At 47.5% G+C, this 20,362-nt stretch overlaps 1 protein-coding gene across 1 annotated transcript in view; it reads right to left on the reverse strand.

Moving 5' to 3' along the window:
- Window positions 1-5,362: 5,362 nt before the first annotated feature.
- Window positions 5,363-20,362, reverse strand: part of Col17a1 (collagen type XVII alpha 1 chain) — a 51,017-nt gene continuing 36,017 nt past the window's right edge. Inside the window, exons 32-56 of the mRNA XM_008845701.2 lie at window positions 19,935-19,961; window positions 18,807-18,842; window positions 17,335-17,370; window positions 16,999-17,079; window positions 15,501-15,536; window positions 13,901-13,954; window positions 13,722-13,763; window positions 13,510-13,554; window positions 12,681-12,740; window positions 12,323-12,349; window positions 11,986-12,018; window positions 11,649-11,714; window positions 11,319-11,372; window positions 10,820-10,942; window positions 10,204-10,341; window positions 9,641-9,706; window positions 9,176-9,316; window positions 8,671-8,760; window positions 8,469-8,579; window positions 7,819-7,965; window positions 7,192-7,548; window positions 6,518-6,655; window positions 6,207-6,269; window positions 6,006-6,086; window positions 5,363-5,693 (exon numbers count right to left, since the gene is read on the reverse strand). Of these exons, the coding sequence (XP_008843923.1) occupies window positions 5,641-5,693; window positions 6,006-6,086; window positions 6,207-6,269; window positions 6,518-6,655; window positions 7,192-7,548; window positions 7,819-7,965; window positions 8,469-8,579; window positions 8,671-8,760; window positions 9,176-9,316; window positions 9,641-9,706; window positions 10,204-10,341; window positions 10,820-10,942; window positions 11,319-11,372; window positions 11,649-11,714; window positions 11,986-12,018; window positions 12,323-12,349; window positions 12,681-12,740; window positions 13,510-13,554; window positions 13,722-13,763; window positions 13,901-13,954; window positions 15,501-15,536; window positions 16,999-17,079; window positions 17,335-17,370; window positions 18,807-18,842; window positions 19,935-19,961 (2,105 nt within the window). The 3' untranslated portion in view covers window positions 5,363-5,640. The remainder of the gene's footprint in view (window positions 5,694-6,005; window positions 6,087-6,206; window positions 6,270-6,517; window positions 6,656-7,191; window positions 7,549-7,818; window positions 7,966-8,468; window positions 8,580-8,670; window positions 8,761-9,175; window positions 9,317-9,640; window positions 9,707-10,203; window positions 10,342-10,819; window positions 10,943-11,318; window positions 11,373-11,648; window positions 11,715-11,985; window positions 12,019-12,322; window positions 12,350-12,680; window positions 12,741-13,509; window positions 13,555-13,721; window positions 13,764-13,900; window positions 13,955-15,500; window positions 15,537-16,998; window positions 17,080-17,334; window positions 17,371-18,806; window positions 18,843-19,934; window positions 19,962-20,362) is intronic.

Consider the following 20,362-nt stretch of genomic DNA (forward strand, 5'->3'; position numbering starts at 1 on the left):
AAAAAAAAAACCCGTGAGTTGCAGAAATATGCTGGTGATTCAGTAAATAGATATATTTTTATCATTAAATAGAAACAAAATCTTTTAAAAGAGAAAAATGATTTCAGTAATTTGTCATAAACATTTGCCTATTTAGGCAAGAGCTAATAACTGAGGTGCTAATTATATTAAGATAATGCCTAAAACATTAAATTTCAGTTACACCTAAAATAACATTTTCTTTTTGATCAACAGGAACAAAGCACCCTCAGCACTCAGCATCATCATTTTAAGGTCTTGCTCCTTTTATCATTGAATAGAAAGTTTCATCCTAAAAGGCATGCTATACAAAGTTTGGAAAGCTGGGGGAAAAAAACAAAGAAAACCCTAGCTTTTAAATGTGCAAATTGGAAATAGAAAGCCCAGCACATTGTAAATGAGTGATCTAAATTTAGCTGTTTCAGTTATCTCCTAAAACAAGTGGGGTTTTCTGTATCTCAGCAAATTCTGTTTAAAAAATGTCCTAAAGGCCTCTCTGCCCTGACTTATATTTATAAATATATTTTCTGAAACTTGTCTTAAAAGAAGCGTTTATTCAGAATATTTTTCACAACAGATTTTGATTCAATATTGGGCATTCATCAAAAATGACATTTTGTTATTTCAAATGAGGTTGCTTTTAAGTACATTTTGGTTTTATTTTGTTCCATGTTTAAATTATTTACTTTGAGTGGGTAAAGCCTGAAACCCTGATCATGTGGTTGCTGATATGTATAATTATTAATGAAATGTTCACTCGTAGTTCCTTTTTAAGTTTAGAATTTCAGCTACGGATCAGGTCAACAGTATTATAAACAGAGCTCCCGTGTGTGAGACCACATATTTGTGAATGATGCTCACTGCCTGCCATTTGCAACCTGTTCTCTTCTAAGAGTGCTAGCCCTACCAAATTGTAAACATTTCAGTTTTTAGTTACATCCTGAGGCTGGTGAAGAACATAAATATAAATGTAATGTTGTGGGAACACCAGTTCATATTAAGATAATGTAAATGTTGGTAGCACTTTCTTACAGTTAATTTGAAAATTATGGTTGCTGAACTTTATCTGAGTTAGATGACTTAAAAATGCATGTAATTTTAATTTTATAATTGTATTGACAAGCATAATTTACCTGGACAATTTTGTAGGTAGCCTTAACTTTTGGCCAAGTTTGTTTTTTATATAAATATAAATATATATATATATATATATGTATGTATATATGTATATGTGTATATGTATATATGTGTGTATACATTTATCCCATGAATGTGTTACTGTATACAAAACTCTTTTAATGCTTTATTTTCAAATGCTGGGTTGAAAACTGTTTTTGAAAGCCTTTAAAATATATATCTTTATAAAGTAATATTCAGGATGATGGAAATTGTTTATATTGTTATGATAAAAATGATGGTATAATGTTGCCCAGTGTATTTAATGGTTTTTTGAAGAGGGAGAGGGGAGGAAAGCTCTCATACCACTTTCTTCTTTGAATTTTTCAGTTTATTGGCTTTCTAAAAATGAATACTTCAGTCAGTGGACTTTTTTTCAGCATCACTTAAATAGTTTCAGACATAATTTGGTCTGCATATTTGAACTTACTGTTCCTTTCAACTTGATACTGAGAGTGTCTTATCTAGGAGGGTGGCTCAAAGGGGGCTGTTGACTCTGAGCTCAGCAGCAGCTCTCGTCTCCTGTAAACCTGCCTTCGGGAGTCACCAATCATGCTTGAGTTTTCCTTCAAGCAAGAGACTATATTTCTGTGGGTGCATATGTAGGGGGAACATTCATCTTAATACTTCAGGTTATAGCAAGTGTTTTATATAGTATATGCTGTTTATACCCATACTTGCCTGCTTCTTGTAACGCCTTATATCAAGTAGATAATAGTGATCTTTCTTTTTCTGCATGAAGTGTAGGTGGGAGTGGGTGAGGGGCACAGACTTATTTGAAATCTGAGAGTATGTTCAATCCATTCCTGATTAGGTTGTTTGGTTACTGTGGCTGAATGTGCCATGCAGTGTATTAAAGAAACTCCATGTGTGCACCCCAAGCAATCACCTCCCCTTTTCCCTGCCTGCTATGGGCACTCCAGACCTCTACACTTCTGTGGGTTCAGCTCCTAGAGCCCAAGCATAGGCTTCCTTTTCTAGTCCTGTCACCCCACAGGCTGTGGGTTGCTGAATTAGCTGCTATTCTAGGTCAAGTCACATTTAGCTTTTTCTTACCCTTTTCTGTGGGGATGCTATGGGGAGGGGGGTAAGGAGGAAATTTAGAGTGCTTATACTTTGCTGGAAATAGTGGATCCTTCCTATGTGACAGGATACAGCAAATTATTGTTAAGTTTAAACCAGAACCAGAGCTACCTCTAAGTAGTGTTTCCTCAAGCACAAGCTCTCAGGCATATGAGACCCTCTTGAAGGGAGGCTCTCTGATTTCTTGAGCATCAGCAAGTTTCAGAAGTAACATTTTTGTACTCCTCCAGTTCCCTTGTAACTACATACTTTTCCCCATTCCACACTGTGCTTACTCAACAAAGACTTCTGAGAAGCCAAATTCAGCCAAATTATTAGCTGGAAATATTGCCGAATAAAAAAACCCCTGAAACTGAAGTGGAAGAACAGTCTTCTGGTTAAGGAAACCAGTTCTTTTCTGGGAAATGCTCTCTTGTAGGACATGGGATGATCTTTTAAGTACTTTTTTAATGTCAGAGGCACACAATTAAGCCTCGACTGTTGCTATTCTGTGGTTGACATGGTTTTGAGAATTCTTTAAAATTTCTGCTAAAAAGCTTGCAATAGAGGGTTTTATCAGTTTTAAATGTTGGCTGCAGCTTACAAATGAACCTTTGCGGTATAATAAGTTCACAAGCTAAATTTTCAAAGAGAGATTTGTTTCAGATCATGCCTCTTGTCTATTTGGGATCAACATGTCTTTTCAATCATGGTATTGTCAAACAATAAAGTTTTCTTAATCTATTTTGGGAAGCATTTTGTTTTAATTGAAAATCTTTTGAAATAAGATTATCCTGCCTTAGAACACTTTGAACTTTTTTTTCCCCATCCTAGCTGTATTTTCAAACTTGACTTCCTCTGGGTCTTCGACTATCCAGATTTTATTGTTGTTTCCAGACATCTGTGGTATGCAAACATACACATTCCAGACAAATGTAATTTTTAACTTACTGGTAAGTATCCTTCAGCATGCTAATTCCTTGGAAGGTACTTTTAGTGTTTCTCTTGATATAAAGGTGTGTATGTGTTTTTATTTCCTTTCCTTTCCCTTGGGATTATTTTTCTCAAATTTCAAATCATATGAAAACTTATACTAAGAAACTCCTTTGTCTTTTGCTGCTGCTATGTTCAAGATTCAGTGAACCCTGGGCAGCATCACTTGGCACATGGCCAGAGCAAGGCAATGATGTAATTTTCTAATCTGGATCTATTGTGCAATATTGAGCTCATTCTTGAACTCCCCCTCCAATTTTTTTTCCCCAGTGAAACAAGAGAGGCTCAGATCTATTGCTGTCCAGCTGAAGACATTGCTCATGTCTGTCCATCCTCTGGGTTTTATCCAGAGAAGGTAGCAAGGTTGGACTTTTACCCTATTTTATGTGGATACAGAACTCTATGAAGACTTTTTTTTAATATTTTAGTAAAGCCTGGTACAAGGGGGAAATTTCCTAGGTCTGATTAGTCAAGATAAGAATTGTTAAAAGTGATGTTATACTTGAACCCAAAGTAAAAAGTACTATTTCAAAAATATTTTCATCATGAAACTGATAAATTCTTTTAAAACTAAAAGGCATATTGTCAATAGTATTTTTGTGTTGGCGGTAAAACAAGTTATCTGAAATTGTGAAGGCCACTGTGAATCAGGGTCCCATGCTGATTCCTAGTTGGTAGCTGTCGGGATAGAACAACTGGGCCAAAGACCACACAGCATTCTGATGCTTGACTGACTGGCTGGTGCTATCAGCTATTTGCTGAGAGTGGAACGGAATTGTGTGTTTTCTCTAGGATGATCTGTGAGGTGATCATCACTCAGGAGAGATGATACAGAAAACATCTTTGAAGAGAAGAGGTGTAGCTGTGAATTTATGTTAATCCTCTGTTTAATTATCTAGCAGTTGAGAGTTGCAGATTGTAACAAATGAACAAATTGCCAAGTGCAGCCTCTTCAGGATTTGAGCATCTGATTTTACTATGCATTTCTCTGGGGCATCTGATAGTTGTACATTTTCTTTTACTAGAAGTCTCGATAGTCCATGTATTATTTGGCCTGCAGTCATGATTCCTTGGCCCCTGAACAGGTCACTACATTAATGGCAAAGAAGCTTGTTAATGTGTTGCATAGTGTTTATATTTCAAGGAATTGAGGGGAAAATGAGCTGCTTTGTCACGTCTATGTTGAGTTAGTAGCTTCAGATAAAATCTGCTTTTAAAGCTGTCAGTGATAAAATGCTGGAGGCTGTGTCCTAAAATATAGTGAATTTTGTTTTCTTAGATTTGTAATAAACAGTGTTAGAGCCAGTTAAACCCAGATTATTTTCTTAAACTTTCTTTTCTCACATGATTCATAGTAAACATATTAAAAAAGAAAAACTTTAATTGGGAATTGTACAGTTGAAATGGCTTTTCATCTTACGACCATATACAAATGTTTTTAGACAGTAAAAAGTGTTTAAAAACCAATTGCATCCAGACACCCATGCTGCTTCCTAATGCAGAGCAGAGGGTAGCATCATGAGCTGAAGCCATCTTTCCCCAGCATCGCGTATCCTGCTTTCCTCCCTTCCTTGCCCTCCCTTCCTTGCTCCTCTTGTCCTGTTGGTTCTAAAACATCTGGAAAAATGTCCCAGCTCTATGGCTACAGGCCATAGCTGTTATCAAACTTTGTAAGCTAGTGGGGAGATGATCTGTATCTATGCTGTGATAACAAACCGAGGAAGTGAATTTCTGAATTTCTTCATAGCCAACTCTTCCATGATTAGAGAATGTAGAGTGAACAGGGGAGGAAGGAGCTGACAGTCCAGCCTTGTAACAGTAACCAGCGCACTTCCATCAAGTGTCACCCCCTAGGAAGGCCATCCCTGCCCCATCCCCATTTTCTCGACTTTTTTTTTTTTCTGTTTTTTTTTTTTTTTTTTTTTTTTTTTCAGGGTCTTCCTGCAGTCCTAGCTGGCCTGGAACTTACTATGTAGACCAGTCTCACAGATCTGCCTGCCCAAGTGCTGGGATTATAGGCATGGACCACTACACTAGGCGAAGCTCCAGGACTCCCAAAGCCAATCTTTATGTAACTGGCTTTCTGAGGTCGAGGTCTGAACTAAGTGCTAACGAAGCCAAGGAGCTCAGATCTAGATAGCAGAGAATCTCATCTTAGACATTGCAGTTACTCTTAAGGTCCACCCAATGAGGCTGTCTCAGATTGTGTGCCTTGGCGTTTTTTGTATGTATATATTCCGCTCGGACTAAAACAAGCATTGCTAGGTAACTATTGGTCTCAGCAGGATGTTGATCAATTCCACTTTTCACCTTCCAGTGAGAATTTCACATAGGCGCCCATGTGTGTTGCAAGGACTGGTCCCAGTACTTGGTGGCTCTGCCAAGTCCAGCTCATGGCTTGATGCCGATGCTTCTCTTCCTCCGCCTACCAAAGACTTGGTCACCTGAAAGTTAGAAGATGAGTAGGAAGTTAACTAGCTTGTGGCCTGCGACCTTAGCAGGAGCAACAATATCAATAGTGACAGCTGCAGAGATGGCTCCAAGGACTGTATATGCTTTGTAAGACTATATGGTTTTCTAAGTCATTTAGTGTATTTCAGTACCAGGTTGGTTCTTTCCTACTCTGCAGCAGCACACCTTCCATTCTCCCTAGCTGTAAAGTGATGTTAAACAGCCTCCTCTTGCCAAGAGCAAATCACCTCTCCTCTACTGATCTCCAGCCTCCCCAGGACGCCAGACCCCACAGTGCTTATTACCTTTGTCTCCTTTCTCTCCTTTGTGCCCTCGAGGGCCAGGTGGCCCAGGAAGACCTCGTGGTCCAGCAGGACCCCGGTCACCTAGAAGAACAGAAGTAGGTATGACACCAGTGCCTGAGTGCAGGGCTGAAGGCTGGCACAGTGGCACCAGCTGCTGCTCAGCAAGAGGTGGTCATTACGCAGGATCCCTGTGCCACTTACCTTTGGGTCCTGGGGTGCCCACCTCTCCCTTCTGCCCGGGTGGTCCTGGGATAGCTCCATAAGCTGCAGGGAAGGAAAATAAATCTGACCTTAGACTAGAGATTGCCTGAGGCTTGGGAGGGCAGATGATTTGTTCAAAGTAACACAGAAAGTGGTGGAGTCTGGACTTGAGGAAACAAAGCTGGGCTTTACTGGTTTCAGCATCTCAGGTGTGGCTAAGGAGGATTATCTTGAGGTTGGTGTTTTGGTATCAGCCCCCACGAGAGCCTAGGCAGCAGGCTGGTGCTGGAAAGCAGTCAGGATGCACTTACTCCGGAAGAAGTCCACGAGGTCCTGTGTCACATTGCTGTAGGCAGAAAAGACTTTGCTGATGCCAGGGGGGCCTTGGGGCCCAGGCAGACCTGGTGGGCCCTGGACAGTGTAGGCCATCCCTTGTAGTAGGCCCTGACCTGCAAAACACGAGGGTATGGGTGTAGGAGGCGGATATCCCTGCACTGTCCTCAGCAGAAGGCCAGCATTCTCAGATTGCCTAACTCAAAGCAGCTAAACTAGAAGAAGCTGCCTGGAGGGAAAAGCCCTGATTTCCTCTCTGCCCTCCTGGGAGAATGATAACAAGCCTACACCTGTTGTGGCACACCTGCAGGGCTGCACTGATCAGTTAGAGCGAGAAAAGACCTCTGACTAACAACCTTCCTGCGGTCCCCACTGAAATCGGGAGCAAGTGAGCTGTTTGGGGAGCAAAGTGCCAAGCCCCTCAGTGTGTGCTCTGTCCTCCACAGTTCAGGTGCTAGTACTGGATCCCCTGGCAATGAGCTAGCTGAGAAACAGAATGGAGCCTTCTCGCTTTATTCTTTACCCATCTGATCCCAGAATTGCTGTCTCTGCAACCTGGGTGCACCAAAAATGAGGGGGCCAGTCTCTGGAGCCTAGATGCTGAGGTGCACACACGCTTCCTGCTCACTGAAGCCCAACGGTCCCTACTTACGCTGCATGCTCTCCGACACTCGCACTGCCAGCTCGTTGTAATCCAGGTCTCCAGCAAAGCCAGCCCCAAATGATTCACCATTGGAACCATACATGCCACCTCCTGCGGCCGCCCTGTAGCCGCCAACATCAGTGCCATAGGGGCCTCCATCTCCAGCACCAAAGGTTCCATCTTCACCCAGGGATCCTCCATTGGCACCTCCTATGCCCATGGAAGAGCTGTGGGAAGTGCCCCGTCTGATGGAGGAGCTGCTACCCCAATTATAGTTGTCCCGTGAGGCTAGGCGGCTGTCTCCAGGTGGTCCCTGTGGTCCTGGAGGGCCTGGAGGGCCAACGATGAAGCTGCGGACATCAGGACCTGTGGGGTAAGAAGCTGTGTGAGCTCAAATTGTGGAAGACAAAAGAGTCGGGTGCTAGGGGGTCTCTGGAATTCTACCATCCCTTAGCAACCAAGAGTTAATTTGGGGGCACTTATACATGAGCAGAACGCTGGTAAGCAACTGGGTTTCCTGTACTTCTAATACTTGGGTTTGTCTTCTAGGCATCTCTGAGTACCTACTGCCCCACATCAGGAACCATGATGGTCTGGGGAGAGGGCACAGGAGGGTACCAACATTAAGACACCTACTTGTGAGGTAACTAATCAGCTCGCTGCGGAAGTTGTCACTGTTTTCAGCAGCATAGGTGGCCAGAGCTGCTGAGACACCTGGAGGCCCTCTGGGACCTGCAGGTCCCGGAGGGCCTGGAGGGCCTGGGATGATGGACAAGCCAGCAGCTGCGTGGGAGGGGAGGGAAAGAAAGATCAGGACCATGGGTAGAGAAAGCTACAGTTCCAGACTGGCCTCAGGACCTGCTGTGGGCCCTTCATGGACTGGGAAGATGCCCACTGGGTCTCCTTCATGTAGGGAGGGGAAGGAGGCCTAGAGCAGCCCCTTTCTGACATCATCTGGAAATGACTGCTTCCAGTGGGTTCACTCCTTCAGTCTATATCCTGTCTCCTCCCAGACCTTCACCATGGGGAGCCAGAACTCCTTATCACATGACTGCTCACATGGTTCATGAGCTCTGCAGTTGCTAGCTCTGTCTCTCTCTACTTGTCCTGCTGCCATGATTAAGAGCTCCTCAGATGACCCTCTCCAGCCCTCCAGGGCCCAGCTCTGTGCATGACCCATTAGGAAATGGCACATTGATTCAGTTTCCCCCCTGGCAGCCCTTGCTAGGAGTACCCTCAAGGCCAGGCTGCACCCTTTGTCCCCCTCCTGCTCCCCAGCACCGTACTGTGCAAGTAAGACGAGAGGTCCTCCACACTGATGCTGGACCACGCATTGCCTGGCATCCCGGGAGGCCCTGGAGGCCCTGGAGGTCCTATGATGCCTCTGTATTCAGACCCTGAGACACCAACAGACAGCAAGGAGTCAGTCAACCTGGACCAAGGTTCACTTTCCACCCCAAACCTGAGGAATGTCCCTGTTTGGCTTACCTCGGAGCAAGGCAAGTAGTTCCTCATAGGATGTTCCCGGCAGGCCAGGCGGGCCTGGTGGGCCAGGAAGCCCAATGGTGATCCCAGAACCTGGAGAAAAAAAGTCCCAAGTTGTGATGAATGCACATAGGGCACAGGAGGGTGGATGCAAATGCCCTGACAGGGAACAGGGCAGACAACAATCTGGACAGAAGGGCAAGAGGAATTATGGAGAGGGATGAGGTGGAGATGTAGTCTGGGCAGTGACCCAGAGCAGGGAGGAGGACCCTGAGCAGGTCAGCACTGCCTGTAGGCTGCTGAGTATGGGGATGCTCTCCGACACTCGCACTGCCAGCTCTCAGACCTGCTCTGGGGCTGCACATTTTGAACAGCTCTGAAGGCCACACCCCCACAGGGGTTGGTGCAGCCAACAGCAGGAGGTCAGCAGGACCATCTCAGTGAAGTCCTCACCCAAGGCCCCTCTTGACCTTTCTGCTGCAGAGGGAAGGCAGAAAGGCAGACTTACTTGACATATAGTTGAGAATGCGTCTGCTTAGCTCTTCATAGTTCAAGGACAAGGAAGTCCCATCTCCACTGGTTCCTGGTGGCCCTGGGGGACCTGGAGGGCCAATCAGGTGCTGACGGAGGTACTGCCAAACATCATTCCCTAGAACAGAGAGGACATGTTTTGTTGATACCTCTGTACAATCAGGCTCCCGAGTGACAGCTGGAAGTTCCTGGTTCTTAGGATGCACATTGGTCAAGGGAAATCAAACCAATTCCAGGTGCCTGCAGTGGAAGGAGAGGGAGATTTATACTCTCTTTTCTGATCTATTTGTGACTCAGCATGCAGGGTGGAACAGTGAGTGAGTTTGTGGTTCCTTGTCCCAGAGGACTGCCTCTTGTTTGCAGCCCTTATAAGGCTGTGCCGGGGACAGGTATGCCTGTAAGGAGAGCAAAGAGGCCCCTCAGCCCAATGTAGGCAACTCACGGCGCAGCACGGCCAGGATATCTTCGTAGGAGGAGGCAGAGGACAAGCTGACACCGTAGCCTGATGCTGTGGGAAGAAGACCTCAGATTACCTCCTTGGTTCTGGGGCAGACCCTCTGCATCCAGAATCCAAAGGTCAGGTCAACTAGGTACTTCTCTTTGTGGGAAATGAACAAACGGGGCATTTCAGGCCCAGGAATGGGGAAAAGGCCAGAAGTGGTTTTTGACTTTCCATAGGAAATGCAGTCTTCTAGAATATGCTTTAGCCTGATTCCTATAAGACACTGCCAAACTGAAGCATCCCTTTTTGTGGACAGAGACAGACCTGTAGTTGGGGGCATGCTGGTCAAGTGCTTGCATATCTGACCCCCAGCATGCTTCCATTCCAGCCTGGTAAGTGCTTACTGAAGCTGGGCCCAGTGGCCCAACTGTGATGACTGGAGAATTAAAGGTCATATCCAGGAGCGGGGCAGAGCATCCAGTGAATTAAGAGATGAGGCTCTAGGAACAAAGGGGACCTATTGGGAGGAGGGTGACAAAGCACAGGGTGCAGGATGGACTTACTTCGCAAATAGCTCACGACGTGGCTTGCCAGCTGGGAGTAGTCAAAAGTCTCTCCTGTAAGGGTGATGACAGGCCCTGGGGGACCTGGTGGACCTGGGGGACCCTGAACTCCAGAGAGATAAGTCCTAATGCTGTCACCTGCCAACAAAAAATGAAGTATTCAAGCCTGTTCCCAAGAGCACCTGTCCACCCTGCAGAGATGACCCAGAGCCTGGGAGGGAAAGACTGCCCCTGCCACACAGGGCCCGAGACAGGACCAGCAGGGAGCCTGGACTCCTATGTTACTGATAGAGAAACTGAAGTTGAGGCCTATGCTGTCTGTGAGGATACGAATCGAAAAGACTCCAGTGAGGCGTCCATTTGACAAATCACCCATGTGCAGGGATGGGGGGGCGTGTACACAGTTGAGTGTGTATATTTGTGTGCGTGCATGTATGTGCATACGGACCTCTAGGTAGAGTGAAGAAGTGTGGACAGGTGTGTTGGGGTAGCTCTCTGACCAGCAGGCCAGGCTCCATGGGTGGGAAACCTGGACCTGGCCACACAGACAGCTCTTCTCACCCTCTCTCTGTCTCCCTTGCTCTCCTCTCCTAGGCATGGGTGATCAGCCACTTACTCTGCATGTACTCTGAGATGTACTGCTGGATCTCCTGGCCAGAGCTTCTGAGTGAACCTGGAGGCCCAGGGGGCCCTGGAGGGCCAGGTGGGCCCTGCATATACATTGTGCTTGATGATCCCCCTGCAAGGAAGAGAAAATGTCCCAATTTAGTATCTCACTGCCTGTCTGCCTGGCCTGGGGAGAGGGAGGCTTTCTCGATGGAGGAAGTAGGACAGTGGCAAAGACAAAGGCCCCATCTGCAAGGGCAGAGATGGATGCTGACCCAGGCCAGACCTCACACCCTTTCCTTTACTTCAGCAGCTGCTCGCTGTCTCACAGCTTCCATTCTCTGAGCTCACCCATAGCTCCCAGGACCTGCTCCCTTCACATTGTTGATCCCCAGGCATAGCCAGCTAACTCTAGATATTGAGGTACCAAATCAATATGGAAATTGTGTACAAGAGGAATGAAGGGATCAGCATCCTTATTGGAGCCATCATCCTCCTTTGATCCTTACCTCGAGAGGAGGGACCACCAGGGATTCCAGGAGTACCTGGGACACCAGGATCACCTGCAATAAACCCACAAGTCCTGTTTGTAACTTCTCCTCCAGGAGCCTTCCCTACTTAAGTCAACACATTGAGTGGTGGCCTCAGCAATCATCCCATGTCTTACAGTCTTGATTTTGTGATACCTCGAGCTCCATTTGGACAGAGTCCCTTTCCCTGTCCTTGCCCCTATCTTCCCCAGCCTGCCCTTCTGTCTCCCTCTTCTTTCTCCAAGCCTGGGTACTTGCCTAGAAGTACTGTGTCCTTGACCCACTCCTCACCACCTGCTCTTCACTGACCTTTGTCACCTTTGGGTCCCTGAGGGCCTGGTGGTCCCTGAAGGTTGAATCCAAGAGAACCAGCATCTGGAAGCAAAAAGTTATACACAGTATGTGAATATTTATCCTGATGCAACTGCAGGAGCCAGGAAAATGGAAAGGAACCAGGGAGGTAAAGGAAAAGAGGGAGCTGAGAGAGAACAGTAGGAGATAGGTGTTACCAAGGGGGAAATGGATAAAGTGGGGGGGGTATTTAAATAGTAGGGGGAAAAGGAGGATTAAAAAATACACAGTACCATCAGCCAGGGCTAGAAGGGCTCTGGCCAGAAGCAGAATGGAATAGGAGCTCTGTACTTACCTGAGGTTGAGAACCCTGGAAGGCCTTGTTCCCCTGAGGGATACACAGAGAAGGGGACAGGTCAGTCAGTCTCACTTTTCCTTTCTGTCTCTCCCCGGGTCCCCTCTCAAGACCTCCAAGAGCCACAGTGCTGGGCCTGCATCCCTCGTTGAGCAGCAAAACACACACACACACACACACACACACACACACACACACACACACACACAGATATTTAGCCACCCACAGAGACTTGCTGATCTGCTTGTGTTGACCAAATGCACTTCAAATAAGCTCAAGGCTCTTGGAGGTCAGCTCTTGCCACTCAACCCCCTACCCTAGGTTGTGTTTGATGTACCTTGATGTCCTCTGGGGCCTGGGGGACCTGAGGGAAGGAGGAAGAAAGCTGTGAGATACCTACTACTAGATACTGTGACCTCCATTGGCTCATGGGGGAGGTGATGGGGACTCCAGTGCTGGAGTAGACACAGACCCTGGAGCACTGCCTTCCACAAAGTCGAATAGGGTGGGAATTCTTAGCAACTTCTGACCACCCTGCCATCCCCCTCCCATGCTGCAGGCCGCTGAGCTTGATGGGCCATGGCAGGAGGATGAAGTGCCCCTGTTCATACAGCCTCATCCAAACACTTCTGGTCACCAGGTAGGAAGACAGAGGACAAGCTGGCTCCTGGAGTCTCTTGAGACACTGCTCTTACCTTGGTCTCCTTTTGGGCCTGGAGGTCCAGGTGGGCCTGGAGGTCCAGAGAAGAAGGTTTCTGCAGAGGAAAGAAATAGGTGAGTGTGGATGAAGTGATGTTTCTGAGGAAGCAGCACCTAGCATAGCACCTGGCATACTGTAGGTGCTCAGTCAATACCTATCATATATGTGTGTACTTGTAAGGATGTGTGTTCAGCTGCTTACATGGTTAAAAAGTTGAACATACACATGAATGAAAAGATGAATGGATAGATAGATGGGTAAGTAGGGATGGGCAGATGGATGGATATATGGGTAAGTAAGTAGATGGACAGGTGAATGGGTGGATGGATGGATGGACAGATGGATGGATAGATAAGTAGGTGGGTGGATGGATGAATGGATGAATGGGTAAGCAGATGGATGGATGGGCAGGTGGGTAGATAGATGGATAAGTAGGTAGGTGGATGGATCTTCTAGAAGGGACAAGTTCCGGTCTAATGCTTGCTCTCAAGCTATTTTCATACATTTCTGTGTTAATGTTGCCTCACTTATTTTATGTGCGTGCATCCTGCCTACTTCTTCAAATCCCAGTTCCCTGAGGATAGGAACCAGGCATCTTTGGTTAGTCCAGAATCTTCCCAAGGGCAGATATGGCTCCTCCCTCAAGCCAGGTTCCCAGGGTAGTTGGATTGACTGCTTATTTTACCCACATGCAGCAAGTGGTAGGAAGACTTAGCATTCACTCCCCCAAGTTGAAAGTCAGAAGGAGGAGGACACACTGCTGAGACCACAGTCAGGTAAGGGCTGAGGTAGGAAACAGGAGTGACTTGATGCCCTGATATTACCTGAATCAGTCAGGAAAGATCCTGGTGGGCCTGGCAAGCCTTCTCCTAGGGAAGAGAAGCCCAGGACTCAGTAGTGCCAGCAGGTGAGCCAAGAGCCCCCTGCTGGCAGGAGGAGGCAGGGACGTTCCTCCTGAGAAGACCTGGGCTCTGAGTCTCCTTGCCTCCCACCCCCCTTGCCCTTGTGCTCTTCTAGCAAGGTGCTCAGCTCTCACCTGGTGGGCCTCGGGGTCCTGGTGGGCCCGGGATGGAAGGCCCTGTAGAAGTAAGAGGAAGTGCTAACTTTAGGGAGCTGATTCACTCCTAAGGGCAGGATTGCTTCCTCATGAAGTGCATCATGTTCCCTGACCCCCAAGACTGCCCCCACCCCACCAAAGATCATTGAGCTGCTCACCTGGTGGCCCGCGTGGCCCAGGTGGACCAGGGGGACCTCGTAAGTCAACACCTTCTGTAGAGGAGCAAACAGAAACAGTGAAAGCTTGGCCAGGTTTTTCACCGTCATGCTCCTGACCTCTCATCAGAATGGTGAGGCTCCGATCCAGACTCCCATCCTATCACAGCACCCTCTAGAACCCTATCTACTGGGATGTCCCTTGCTCAGAGGCAGGTTGGGCTGCAGATGCCTTGACAACCCCTCTCGGGGTATAAAGTGATGGGTAGGGACCTAGGCTTCCATGTCAGCCAGGCTGAGCTCCAACCCTACTCCTGCATGTCTAACTGGTGACTTTAGGCAACTTTCAACCTCTCTCAGCTTCTGTTTCCTCCTTTGTAAACCAGTAAGACCTGCTCCATAGGGGTGTTGAGACGGCTAGGGCTCAAAGAGATACCGCCAAATGCTGAATCCCCCATTGCAATGCTTTGATGCCTCAAGGGCCTGGCCCAGGTTGCCTGCTATCATTGCTGTTCAGCAATCTAAGTGTTCATGTGGGAGGCCCAGCTGCAGGCTCACCTGGGCACTTGCAAGTGCTTTGTAGACAGGAGGCCACAAGGGTCAGCCCTCCTGGCCTGTAACTTGTGCCTGAGAACCCCAGGACTTTTACCACTGGCCTCTGAGTCAGATATATATGATTTCTGCCAGTCACACTCACATTCAAGGCCTGACCAGACCCTGGCCCTCCTGGAAGACCAGAGCCACTGTGTCAGCTGCCCCATTCCCATGACTAAACCACCTCCCACACCAGACAGACTGGGCCATTCTCCTCAGCTTTCACTCAGAGCACAGACAGGGGTCATTCTCACATCAAGCCCTTGCAATGACTCACTACAGCAGCTGCCCAGGCCCTGAGGACATTGTCATCTCCCCTCCACTGACTTCCTAGAGACACTGCTGTGGAGAATAGTGGCACTCACGGGCAGAGAGGACCTCGGAGATGGAGCCACCATTGCTAAAGAACGATTCACCAGCAAGTCCTGGCTCTCCTCGTGGGCCTGTAGGGGAGCACACAGAATTAGGGAGGGCTCTGCCTGCAGCAATGAATTTCTGTTTCCCCTCTGGAATAGGGACCAGGTCAAGGACCCAGTCAAGGGTCCTACAGGAGAGAGGATGGGATCTAGAGAAGGGAAAGGTTTGAGCAGGGCTGAGTTGAGAAAAGACAGGCCAAGAAGAAAGCAGGGATGGCTGGTACTTTTGACAGGGTGACTTGGGCCAGGTTTTTGTAAGCCTTAGTTTTTCTGATAGTTGTGTAAATTGCTGGACAGTAGTGATTATTAGGGTCCCATCATAAGAAGACCAAGGCCTATGAAAATAGTCTGTTCAACCTTGACCAGGGGCCACAAAGCCTTAGTCCTCCTGTCCTAAGGACTTGATCCTCTCAGAAACACAGAAATGGATGGGAGGAGGTGGCTCTCCTCACAGCTGAGGCCTTACAAGAAGGTGCCTTGTGAAGAGCCCTGAAGGCCTTCACCCTTCTTTTTTCAAAACACACACTTCTCTCTTCATGCAAAATTAGGTGCCTGGAGAAAAAAGTCCCCTGGACCCAGCCCATGAACCATACCTTGTTGTCCTGGGAGACCAGCAGGGCCAGCAGGGCCTAGAACAGAATTGCAGAAGAAAAGACTAAATCACACCTCTAGGGTGACAGGAAGAGCTGAAGAAAGGGCAGGTGCCTGGGGAGGCAGACTTCTCATGGACCAGCCATCCGGAGGGTCAGATTGGGTACATTAAGAGCAATAAGAAATTTGAGGCCAGCCCTGTGAGACTCTCTATGATAGGGAAAGGACCTTTGAGGTGGGCAGGGCTGGTCTTCACTGATTAGGGACTTTTATGTGTCTGTAGTGTTCTGTCTCGTTAGAGCTTGTAAAGACTGGCACATACTTGCATTGGTTAAGTCATGTACTTAATTCGAATATAAATATTTTAAATAATTAAAACATTTAACAAGGGGCTGGAGAGATGGCTCAGCAGTTAAGAGGACCGGTTGCTCTTGTAGGAACCCAGGTTGGGTTCCCAGCACCTACAGGGCAGCTAACAACCATCTGTAACTCCAGTTCCAGGGTTTCCAATGCCCCTTTCTGGCCTCCGTAAGCATTTTATGCATGTGGTGCACTTACATACACACAGGCAAAACATTCATACACATAAAAATAAATAAAAAATAAGTTTTAAAAATGTTTAAAAGGGGGCTGGAGAGATGGCTTAGTGGTTAAGAGCACTGACTGCTCTTACAGAGGACCTGGGTTCGATTTCCAGCACCCACATGGAGGCTAACAACCGTCCATAACTCCAGTTCCAGGGGATCAGACATCTTCTGATCTCCGAGGGCATTGCAGAACAGGTGCACTTGCAAGCAATACACTTATACACATAAAAATAAAAAAGTTTTAAAAATGTTTAAAAAGCCTATATAGCAAAATAGCAAGCATTTTGGAAAAATAGAAAAAAATCATTTGTAATTCTTTAGTTTCTGAGTGTTTCATTTTATTTCCTTTCTGCTTATTTTTTTCATTTTGTAAGCACATAGTCACAACCACAGAGCTTACACAAATCCCTGACAGCCACTTTAAATGATGCTATTATCTCCTCACAATGGCCCTCAAAAATCTCCATAATTCTGCAGCTGTCTCATGCTGCTGAGTGATTTGGGGATACTTTCCTCTAATAGAACACCAGTATTTGTGTTGTCCTTCACATGGACTATCAAATTATTTTCTACAAAGAAACAAAGGGTTTAAAAGCCTTTGTTCTGACTGGCCACAGGCTGTGGAAGCAGAGTGACTTGGACTAAAACCCTCCCTTGCTGTTGGTTGGCTGTGTGACTTTAGGTAAGTCATTTACCCACTCAGTTCCATCTGTAAATGTAGAGAGCAGCACTGGGCTCTGTTGTGAGACAGGACAGTGCCCCTTCTTGGGGAGCACAGCAGTTTGGCTGTCTTGAGCCCTCCTTATTCTCTTTGTTGGTTCCTGTCCATGCCAGGATTTGAGTAAACATGGCTAGAATCTAGCTTACCTGCCAGGGCCTGCAACTGTTTTGAGCTAAAGTAAGATGTACCAACCTGGGGTTCCTGGAGGTCCTGGGGGTCCCATGGCACCGGGAGGTCCTGGAGGGCCTGGGACAGTGATTGTTGATGATCCCTCTGAAAACAGAAGGATCATGGAACACTGAGCCCCACTCATTACCTTTAGGAGGCAGTCAGTGGCCTCTGCCTCTCATCATCTCTGACCTTCCCTCCTTTCCTGGCTGCTGACCCACAGACCTGGTCCTACATTCTGCCCTGAGCACCTGCCCACTCACTGACTGTTCTGGGAAGACACTGAGGCAGAGCCAGGGCTGGTGCTCTGCACAGGACAGGCAAAAAGAACCCAGGGAGGGACCCTTTTGGGCTGCCTACCTGAGGTCACCACTCTGCCTGGAGCACCAGGTTCACCTGGGGAGGTCAAGGAAGAGAGTAGTCATCCAGGGTACACTGAGCATCTCTCAGCTCAGACCCAGCGACTCAGAACATCAGTCATCTCTCAGAGAAGGGGTTTCCTGGAGGCTGTGGGAAAGTCTGTCCTCCTATGAGGCCAGAATGAGACTCATACAAGAGCCATTCTTATGCCACACTCTATCACTTCCTCCTGGGAATGATCATTCATGGGAAAATTACCTGAAGATCAAAGGGTAGAGGCCATGCCCCTATGAGTGGGGTCCCAGGGAGCTGATTAGAACTCTGATTCCCTGGGCGGCAGGAGGGGCTGGGCAGCATGAAAGTGGTCTTTGCAACTGGTAAATTTGGGCAATCCTATGTTACATAAAAGGCCACAGCTTTTTCCTGCCATTGGTCTTGAATGATAAAAATGGAACTGTGACTGAAGGACTTTCAGGATGAGGACAGGGATTCACATGCCCCCAAACGTGTCCATCTTTCCATGAACCTCTTGACTGACAATCTATGGATGGGGCTTGGGGACACCAAAGGAGTAGAGCATAGAAAAGCTCCTGCGGCTGGAGACCAGGCTCAGCAGCAGACTGCCTAGCATGTATGAGGCCCTGAGTTTCACCCCTAAAACTAAAAAAGGAAGCCCCATTCTTTGAATCCTTTAGGAGGCTTGGCTGTGAGCAATTAAACTCCACATTTGAAAGGATGTTTTTTTTTCCCCTTTAAAGGGTTAGTTTTTTTGTGTGTGTGATCTCCTCCAGCAGGGGCCAAGGCCAAAGCAGGAGAAAGCACTTATGTTTGTTTTGTGGGAATACAATCTAACAACAGGAAACATAGCTCCTGTTGTGCATCTTGTCCAGGTAGGGTCTGAAGTCCCCTTGGACAGGAAATCACAAAGGAATAGACTTTCTGGTATCTTCTCTTAGTCTTTTGACTTTGTGCCCTTAGTAGAATTGAAACACTCCTCTTTACCTATACAGAGCTGCCTGTTAGAGGATCTGGTGTCCCCAGTCACACTTGGGCCAGGGCAGGGGGTAAGGCCAAGCGTGGCTCCTGTCACAGAATATATCACATCAGTGGGGAACAAGCCTAAGTGATGGTATTTCAGAGGCAATTAGAGCATCTTATAAGCAAACCAGGTCTGGGAAGCTTAGAGGTGAGCGACATCATTTCCTTTCTTCCTGCCACAAGGGCCTGGAGATACGGAAAGGAGGCTCAGGTTTGGGAGTGAGGCTGTGTGGAGAACAGGTGGGGCCTGAGGACCCAGAGCCCAGTTGCTTTGCAGATTCCTGGGCCTCCATCTCTCGGCCTTCGGTTGGAGCCACTAGATGCCACTGTTGATCCAGACTCTGGCCAGAGAGGGCCCTCCCTCCTGACAACCCCTCCCTGATACAAAAATGGCTAGTGAAAAGAAAGAATATCTTATTGGGAAAATCACATACCTTTAGTTCCTGGTCGGCCAGGGCTACCTGGAAGTCCTGATGTGATTAAACATAAGTCAGTCAGGATGATTAAGGTTCAGCAATTTTGGACGTCCTCCTTCCCTTCCCGCTGGCAGTAACCAAGTTCTGCCACTCAGCATGGTGGCACTGGCTGGCTGAAGCAGCAAGACCCAGGCCTGGCCTTCAGCTACCTGGAGTGGGGGTGGATCTCTCACCCGAAGCCCTATCCCTGTCTAGGAAACTGAGCCACAGTTGGGTTGAGGCAGGCAGAGGCTCTGGGAGAGTCTCTATGAGTTGTGAGTGCCTGGTGATTACAAAGCTGCCACTGTCCCTGTCTCTGGAGATTGTGGCAGGGCCTGCTGCATCCAGAGCACCAGTATCTGCTCACCTTTGTGGGGTCTGCTGCTTGACTTCACTATTCGTCTTTGTCTAATTACCTTTAGAAAATGCAGGGTTGAATGTGCTTAAGATTTCTCAAGCACAGATCGGTGAGATGGGTATTGAAGGATGGGCTTTAATACAAAGGTCATCCCAGAGAGGGAGAGCCCTCAGAACCAGAGGAATGCAGGGGAGCACACATTCCCTCCACTCCAGCCATTGGGTAACCTGGGCATGCCCAGAGCTGGTTAACTAACTGAGCTGGTTAACTAACTCTTGAACCAGAGCTGGTTAACTAACTCTTGGCCAGCAATATCCCCATGGCTTGGGTTTCCTCCTACATCAGAGGGGGACAGAGCATAGCACTAACACCACTAACTACCAGACCTCACTGGTATCAGAGTGACAGTCTAGATTGTTCTGTGCATGTTTTTTCTTTTTTCTTTTCTTTCTTTCTTTCTTTCTTTTTTTTTTTTTTGAGACAGGTTCTCACTGTAGCTGCCCTGGAACTCACTATGTAGACCAGGCTGGCCTTGAACTCACAGAGATCCACCTGCCTCTGCCTCCGGAGTGCTGGGATTAAAGGCATGTTTTCTTTTTAAGGTGTTTCTCAGGACTCACAACATAGGACCTGAGCCTGTGTTTGCTAGGGGTTGGGGAGGAAAGGAAACCCTTGGATGGTTAGAGAAGTATTAGTCACAGTATCTAGCCTAGAAGGAGGTGGCAGGTGGGAGTGACCAGATGACTCACCCTGAGGTCCTTGGGGTCCTGTGAGACCTGCAGAAAAGAAAATACAGGGGCAAGAGTTGAAGGGTCTAGGACCCACCCTGAGGAGCCACACCCTTGCCTGCAGGAGCAGTAAGTATGAAAGTGAAGGGGTCAGTGGGTCCAGGGGGATAAGCCTCACACTCGTACAATCCAGGATTCTCCCAGCACTGGGCAGAGAGCAGTTCTGTGAGCTTTGCAGTGGAGTGACCCACCATTCCACTGGGGAATGGTCCTAAGCTTATTTGGGTTCACAGACACTTTGGGAATGTGAGGAGAACCAGGAACCCAGAACAGAAACATCCGTATTGTATGATGCCGCCCTAGGCTCCCTCCCTTAGCGCTCCAACCTAGGGACCAGCCAAGAGTCAAGGCTCCTGTGTCCTCAGTGACCTGATGAATGGTCACCTGCT

Source organism: Nannospalax galili, unplaced genomic scaffold (genome assembly GCF_000622305.1).
Source record: "Nannospalax galili isolate Female #2095 unplaced genomic scaffold, S.galili_v1.0 scaffold161, whole genome shotgun sequence".
Classification (NCBI taxonomy): domain Eukaryota; kingdom Metazoa; phylum Chordata; class Mammalia; order Rodentia; family Spalacidae; genus Nannospalax; species Nannospalax galili.